Source organism: Anarrhichthys ocellatus, unplaced genomic scaffold (genome assembly GCF_004355925.1).
Source record: "Anarrhichthys ocellatus isolate YVR2014 unplaced genomic scaffold, GSC_Weel_1.0 scaffold126, whole genome shotgun sequence".
Taxonomy (NCBI): domain Eukaryota; kingdom Metazoa; phylum Chordata; class Actinopteri; order Perciformes; family Anarhichadidae; genus Anarrhichthys; species Anarrhichthys ocellatus.
In genome coordinates this window covers 349,200-357,152 of record NW_022280156.1, presented here as the reverse complement: position 1 = coordinate 357,152, position 7,953 = coordinate 349,200, and the positions used below count along the sequence as shown (strand labels likewise).

Here is a 7,953-nt window from a genome sequence, read left to right as displayed (position 1 = left end):
GACAACAGATGTTACTGGTTAACTTTGCTCACAGACCCACGAAAGAAGTGTTTCTCAGAGTGCTCGCAGACGGACAAAACAAAAAGTTTGGACGCAATTTAAAATTTCACATTTAGCAATATTTATTTGGAAAAATAGTCTTGGCTAATTCCTTCATTCAAAAACGGTAAAGGAGACGGCAACATAACACTTTGTACAGTACAATCCCTCTTAAATAACATTTTCTTAAAAAAAAGTCCCATTGACCTGAAGTGCCTTTGCAAATATCATTGAACAAAAACTTAAATAATCACAACAAACATCACAAATATACAATACAAAATAAAAATAACACAAAATCATTAAATTAACTTAAATTAAATCATAATTTTAAACTTTTTTCTTGTTTTTTTTTCTTCTTTATTTTACAAAAGGACAATCTGTATAAAAAAAAAAAAGCAACATTTATTTTATTTAATTAAGACAAAGTTTTCATGTCCCAAAAAGAAACAACAAAAAAAATAACAATACTATGTCATAAATGGTTTGGAGGGCTGGGTGGTGGGGGAGAAAACGCACTTCAGTTAACACAGTGATCAAGTATACATACAGTCCTCACAGGTGCAGTGATGGGTGCACAGCCCATGTGAACAGCCTCGTGAAGAACAGGCCAGTATGGCCAAACATCCACCGTTTGATGCAGTTCCTGCGCTCAGCAACGGCGTGTGGGTTAGAGAAAAGGCCCGGGGTGCAAATGTTGCAAAAAACCGCAGCGCCGCACGTTATCGCTACGAGACAGTGTCCGTTTATATTTCATTTTTTTTACTCCCCCTCTAAAAGGCAGCACAGAAAGCTAAGTGGCAGTTTACTTTCAACCGTAAAAAACTCTTTTTATTTATTTATTTATTTTGACCCCGCCAGTTCTTATCCCACAGGCCGCCGCTGCCTGCGCTTATTTTCCAGTAGAGAACCAGCTCACTCTGAATATCAGTTAAACGTCTCAGTATCAGCAGCAGTCTCAAGGCGGGACACCTCCCCCTAGGGTTAGAGCAGCATCTGAAGGAGTATAAAAACTCTCCCATAGAGCAAATGAGCAACGGGCAGCCCACTGGTGGCTCGTTACACCTGGAGACACACAAACAATACATATATATGAGCGTTTGTTGGCGAAAATGACCTTCTTACACTGAAAGAAAAACGTGCAAAAACTCACCTCAGTTGCAATTATACATTCGTCCTTTTCCTCCGACATCACAAACACAGATTTGTACTTGGTGTCCGCACATGCAGACATTTCTGGGGCTTTCTTTTCTGACGCATCGCTTCGGGAACGAAAAGAAAGAAACACGCTGTTAAGTTGTATCATTCCGACAGCAACACTGCTGCCGTTTATTTGAGAGACCGTAACAGATATTTACCATTTTAAACGTTTGCTGCGTTTCTCCTCGAACTCAAACGAGTCCACGGATTGGCACTTGTCCTCGCAGGCGCTTGTCCTCGCCGCCTCCAGCATGGCCTCTTTAGCCGCCTGCTCGTAGTTGACCTCGTGTACGAGGTTGTAGTCGGCGGGCGGATGGCGAGTCTTGTAGCTGCTCCTCCCCGGTGGGGATCCTTCGTCGGGATCGCCGCAGAAGTCCATCTTCTTGTTGATATTTTTGACGCCCGGCGTCGGCATCACGCTGACCGCCAAGTCCCTGTCACTGCGGTGGCAGTTATTAGTCAGGTTGTTTATTGTCTCTCCCTCGCCAACGGTCTCTATCGGACCGTCGCGCTGGACTTTTGATCGGAAAAATCCAACAAGCACGGCGCACCCCGCCAGCAGCAGCAGCACCAGGGCCATGCCGGACCCCACGGCCATCCAGGGCACCTCTGACCCGCGGATTGCTGCGTGCTCCGGAAGCAAGAACTGGCAGTTTCTGCCGCCGTAGCCGGGGACGCACGCGCAGACGTAGCGGCTGTTCCTCTCGTGGCAGGTGGCGCCGTTGTGGCAAGGGTTGTGTTCGCAGCGGCTGATGGGCGAGCTGCAGTTGCGGCCGGTGTAACCCGGAGGACAGGTGCAGGTGTAACCGTCGGGACCTTCCTGGCACGTCCCGCTGTTTTGGCACGGGTACATGGAGCACTCGTCCCCGGTGTGGTCGCAGTTCATGCCGGTGAAACCGTCCGGACACTGACACAGGTACGAGTTGACGAGATCCACACAGTGGGCACCTAAAAAAAACACAGAGATGAGGAGTGAATGTTTGGTTCCGAATGAACGACGTTGGTGTTGGCGTTGGAAGCACACTGAAAGGCGCCAGACAAAACTGTGAGCGATGACACCAATGAAGACCGGTGGCTCTTACCGTTGGAGCAGGGGCCCGAGGTGCAGTGGTCGATCTTCTTCTCGCAGTTGAACCCGGCGTACCCGGTGGGGCACTGGCAGAAGTAGCCGCCGTCGTGGTTGTCAGCGCAGCGGCCGCCGTTGGAGCAGGGCCCGTCGGCACACGTCATGGCACTCAGCTCGCAGTTGTTGCCATAAAAGCCATGCGGGCAGGTGCAGGTGTGAGTGTTTTCCAAATCCTGTGATGGGGGGGAATAGGACAAGCTCGACATCAGGATCTCACAGCTGCTTCAAACTTTTGAATCTCAACATGCTGCACCCGTTCGGTTGTTCTCGTGCTCTTTTCAAACACTTTGTCTCCATTCTCTTTCCAAATTCATCGAAGAAAAGACCAAACTTTTAACACTTACCGCGCAGCTGCCCCCGTTGCGACAGGGGTTCCCGGCGCATTCGTTGACATGCATTTCACAGCTGGCCCCGGTGAAGCCGGGCCTGCAGGTACAGGTGTAGCTGCCCTGGCCGGTATTGCTACAAGTAGCTCCGTTCATGCAGGGCTTGTGGTGAGTGCAGTAGTTGAGATCTGGAGAGAGAGACACACAGCGGCACATGTGTTTTTTTTAGTCACAGCACACAACACATGGCAGCACAACAGCAGCAGAAGAAGAATGTCTTTCTGTCCTCTGGCACACTTGACTCTTTCTTCTCTTCTTCTTCTACTTTTTTTTGTGGTTGTTTTTGTTTCCTGCCCTTTTGTTCTCGCTGCTCATCTCGAGACAACTGCTGCTCTGTTGTTTCTTTACCACGGCGTCGCTATGGTGGCGCCTCGTCTCGTTCCTCTCCCGTCTCTTGTCTGTTTACAGACTTTTAAAAGATGACAGATCTTGTGCCGATTGTTAAAGCTTGGACTCTTTGTCCACTTTCCGTCCCCTAACACTGTCCTAGCCAGTGAGCATGGCTTCGATGATTTTACAACTGAGGTTGCCGGGTCAAAAGACGCCGAGGTGTCTCAGAGAAAATGAGGCAAAAGTTGGTGGAAGAATCTCTTTTTTCATCATTTAAATTCTTCCAAATGTAGTTAGGGCTTCACATTGACATAAAGTCATCAAAATGCTGATATAAGGAGAGTTTTATTAAACCTAGATTTCTTTAAAAAAAAAAAAAACCTGCACTTTGTTTAACCTAACTTTAAAACCTAGACGTCTTTCCAGCAGTAAATCTCTCTGGTTCCTTCCTGTCTTTCCTCATCACTCGTTACTCTCATCACACTCTCTCCTCACCTTGGTTGCAGAAGAGCCCCCCCCAGCCCTCCTGACAGTTGCACTGCCAGGGCTGCTGGCAGGTCCCGTGGAGGCAGCCCGGGTAGCGGATGCACTCGTCGCAGTAGCGGCCTTTGAATCCCACTCTGCACCTGTTGTTGTCCAATTAGGAAGAGGGAGGGAGGGGGAGAAGCACCGGTCAGTCCACTCACGTTACCTCCATGCGCCCCCCACTGAATTAATGATGAACGAAGCGAGGAAACCTACTTGCACTCTCCAGGTTTCTCACAGAAGCCGTGTTCGTCGTCGCAGCCGGGCAGACAGATCGCTGCGAAGGAGAGAGGAGACTTTTATTAGGACACGAAAGTCCGATTTTTTGTTTGCTGCTGAAGACGTAAAGACGCATCACCCACATCTCAGTATTATAGTTAAAGAAAGGAAAGGGGGGGGGGGCTCCTAAACCCATTCGCTGTTACCTTAAAACTCTCCTTATCACCGTGGAAGAATGTTCTGCTTAACATAGTGCTGAGACAAAGGAGGGAGTGTGTGAATGTGTGTGTGCCACACTCACACACAGACCCCCTCAAAACCCACCCCACCACCCTCTCTTTTTTTTTCTTCTTCTTCGCTGCGGGTCAAAACTCTTTTATTCATTCTGTGCACACACACACACACACACACACACACACACACTCCCCTTAATGTCTCGGATTGGGGCAGATAAGAGTGGACAGCTGGCGAGTGTGTTGCCAGTGCGCGACAGCTGCTCCATTGTCTCCTCTCTGCCGGCAGCTGCCCACTTCAAACAATACCTCCCCCGCCTCGGCCAATCAGCGCCCGGGCCCACTCCCGGAGCAACCAATCGGAAGGTAGCATGTAAATTTATGGCACGCGTGAGATTATTCCCCAAAAAACTTTCCTTAGAATAAATCAAGTGGTCGTGTGTGTGTGTGTGTGTGTGCGTCTGAGGGAGGAGGAGGGGGTGCGTGTGGTGTTTACGCACAAGTTGCCTTCTAACGGCACTCAGAGGATCCGAGTACAGTCCCGACACAGAAATTAACTTTTTTTATACATTTTCTACACCAACAACAAACAACGATGGTCTCACACGCTCTTTGTGTTACAACGTGTCCTCTATGAACGCTTATTGCGTCTTAAAATATAATATATATTCCCAGCAACTCACACGTGCACACGCTCCCATAACGCATTATGGAGTGTTTTTTTTGTTACTCACGTTCAGTGCAGTAATGTCCCTTCCACCCGGAGTCGCACACGATCTCCCCGCGCTCCCCGCAGGTGAAGTGGCCGAAGGCGTCGTCCCTCGGCCGGCAGAACACCGAGCAGCCGTCCCCGTAGTAGTGCTCGTCGCACACGAAGCGGTACGAGTACCTCAGCTCCGTATTCCCGCCGGTGTGCAGGTCCTGGGACCATTCCTCGCCCACCGTCAGGTGCCTCTGGGTGGTCATGGTGCTGACGACGCGGTCTGGATTCTCTGGAGTGCACATGTGGGAGGCGGGCTGGTTAAGGAGGTGCGTGAATGTGATAAAATATTGAAAAAATGGGGGGGAGGGTGTTTGTTTCCATACCTGTGGAGAGGTCGTCTTTGGAGTCGGTGTGTAATGCCTCGATGATCAGCGAGAAGGTCCCCTGGGAAGACAAATGGCTTCATGAGACAGGTGGCCAGCGGAGAGATGTGGGCGATAACATCCAGCCCGAGGCGGTTCTTCTATGCGCGCACTGTGCTGAATGCAAACCGCCTAACCTGATCCGGTGACACCAAATCCCTCACAAAACTCTGCGCCCTCCAACCCTGAATTTTGTGGTCAGAAATCGTGCCGCAGCGCGTTTTTTACGCACGGATTTACACCCCCCCCCCCCCTCTCTCAAAAAAATGGCGCGATTTCGCTGATGTTCACTTCGAAATGGACACACAGGACGGCCGTACTTACCGGCCACGTGAAGCCGAAGTTAATCCTGATGGGGTTGCTGAACGAGCTCTCCGGGATGACATCGGGGACCTGGAACGAGTTGGATCCGAGCACGGGCGTCACGGCGCCGCCGTAGGTGCACGGGGGCTCCGGGGAAGCGTTGGGCTGGTAGTGCTTCAGACAGATCCTGAAGAAGGTCTTGCATTCGCACTGCTGCTGGAAGGACGAGGTCAGGCCCCCCTTACAGCAGTTCTTGTTGCCCTGCACCCCCTTCTTGTTTAGGAACTCCTGCAACTTCAGCTCGAAAACTCCCGAACAAAACCCCTGCGTTGGAAAAGCAGCTTATTATCACCAGCTTCACACTCAGTATACCGCGTATGTGTGTGTGTGTGTGTGTTGTGGTGGGAGGGGAGGAGAGGAGGATGGGGCGGGGGGGTGATGGTTCATTGTTAGGGAAAAAATAGAGAATCGGTTTCTTACCTGGCACAGCAACATGGACATGACGGCGAGAGTCAGCAGGATGACGCGCCCCATATTAAATAAATACATAATAAATAATAAATAAATAGAGTAGAAAGTCTCAGGGCTCGGCTTGTCCTCAGGGTGCCTCCTCCTCTTCAAGCCCTCTGGGGAAGATGCATCGAGCACGTTTCTGTCGCCTCGCGGGGTTGTTGTTTTTTCTCGTCAACTGCTGCCGCTGTCAGCCACGCCGCTCTCATGTCCCGAGGAACAAAAAAGGAGGATAAATCCCAAACCTTAAAAAAGAAAAGAAAAAGAAAGTCACAAAACAAGAGATGTGAACTAAAAGAAAAAAGTCCTCCAGTTCCGTTATAAAGCGATAATCCAGTGCGTAAAGAGAGATTTCAAAAAAAAGATGGGTTCCTTGATTTGTTTGTTGGGAAAGTGACAAATTTTAGGAAGTAGCGTTTTTGTTGTTGCTTGAAGGTCTTGGTCTAACCCAAGGACAGATTTGTCACTGGTCCAACATGCTTCCTTCTTCCTCCCAATGTCTCTCCTCACTCTGAACTGTGCGTCTGTCTCTGGCCGAGGCCGCCTGCAGCCTGTTATATACTGCCTGACACATGCTATGGTAATAACATGCAAATGGCCCCCCCCCCCCTCCTCCTCCTCCCGACTTCACCTCCCAATCTGGCCCGGCTCTCTACAATGGGATCCCATGCAAGTATACCCCAGCAGCCCCCTTATTTACCCCTGCAGCAGAATGCGCTCTACAGCGTTAATACCTGAGCCCGGAATGGAGACGTGTGAAAGTATTTCGACCAAATATGAAGTGAAAAAGAGAGAGAGAGGGAAAGTTGTGTGACTCCTACAGGCGGAGGAAAAGACTGTCGGATAGATAACCTGTTGAGGAAAAAACAAAAAGTGAACTATCTTACAGAAATGAATTCACGGGTTTTAGAGAGCATCCTCAGAGGGAGTACAGCTTGCAGCGTTACAAATCAGCTATGTGGGTGTTTTGGGGTTTATTTGTAGGAGATCACACAGTTTCCTTTAAATGAACCGCAGAGGACCGACATGTAAAGACTTCTGAACAATGCCAGATTTCCTTCTGACAGGGTGTAAGTGGCGCGTGTGTTGAATTGGTTTCCTCCAGCTGTTGTCTCACTGGACAAACTTCTTTGTCTTTTTTTTGTGTCATAACATGTTTTTTGGGTAAAGTGCCAAAAAACAAACCCACAAAAAAACGAACAGTTTGAAGTTGATTCAAAAGTTCTAAAGAGAAAGAGAAAGAAAAAAAGAAGTTTCTCAGTCTAAACCCTGACTCAGTTAATTGTTTACACCCCACCTCCTCCTCCTCCTGCTCATTCTCTTCCTCCTCTCCTCCTCTGCATGCACACCACTCTGCATTTTGGTATTTCTGGTTGTGGGAAGAATTTGATGCTTTGAATCGACTCAAAAGACCAAAGAAAACATTCCTTGGCAGAGCTGTGTGGTGAGGTAAACGACTTGAGGGGCTGGACTCCTGCTTCGCCATTTTTTTTGCTCTCCCCTTCTTCTCATTCTCCGGGATAAGATTAAAAAAAAAGAAAAAACGCGTGTATACATGTGTGTATACGTGCGTGCAAGAGGGCGCGCGCGCGCACTGGAGTCGCTCGCGTGGCCAACTTGAGGGGGAACTTTTGTTATTGTGGTGTGGTGGAGGAATAAGTTTGCTCTCTCTCTCCCCCCTCCTCAGCTGTATGGTAATTCGGCCAGCACCTGCTCTCCCCTCAATAACAGCGTGCGCGCGCCTCCCTTAGCTGAGCGCGCGCGCCCACACGTCCCATACACAATACCCTTTCCTCCACACACACGCGCACACACACTTTTCACTTCAAACAAACATAACCGGACGCATATCGCATTTATTTGCTTTTTCTTCTTCTCTTCTCTAAATATGTCTCTGTGTGAATGTGGTGTGTGCATATGCGCGCGCGTATGAATAAGGGGGGGGGGGGGGGGGGGG

At 49.4% G+C, this 7,953-nt stretch overlaps 1 protein-coding gene across 2 annotated transcripts in view; it reads right to left on the bottom strand.

Moving 5' to 3' along the window:
* Positions 1-443: 443 nt before the first annotated feature.
* Positions 444-7,953, bottom strand: part of dla (deltaA) — a 15,090-nt gene continuing 7,580 nt past the window's right edge. Inside the window, exons 2-12 of one of the 2 annotated variants that reach the window (XM_031877120.1) lie at positions 5,967-6,241; positions 5,508-5,810; positions 5,145-5,205; positions 4,793-5,050; positions 3,823-3,883; positions 3,577-3,707; positions 2,710-2,879; positions 2,322-2,538; positions 1,398-2,187; positions 1,193-1,301; positions 444-1,104 (exon numbers count right to left, since the gene is read on the bottom strand). In XM_031877120.1, the coding sequence (XP_031732980.1) occupies positions 1,099-1,104; positions 1,193-1,301; positions 1,398-2,187; positions 2,322-2,538; positions 2,710-2,879; positions 3,577-3,707; positions 3,823-3,883; positions 4,793-5,050; positions 5,145-5,205; positions 5,508-5,810; positions 5,967-6,035 (2,175 nt within the window). In that variant the 5' untranslated portion in view covers positions 6,036-6,241 and the 3' untranslated portion in view covers positions 444-1,098. Of the gene's footprint in view, positions 1,105-1,192; positions 1,302-1,397; positions 2,188-2,321; positions 2,539-2,709; positions 2,880-3,576; positions 3,708-3,822; positions 3,884-4,792; positions 5,051-5,144; positions 5,206-5,507; positions 5,811-5,966; positions 6,515-7,953 lie in introns of those variants that run through there. The other variant, XM_031877119.1, reaches the window with a different exon arrangement.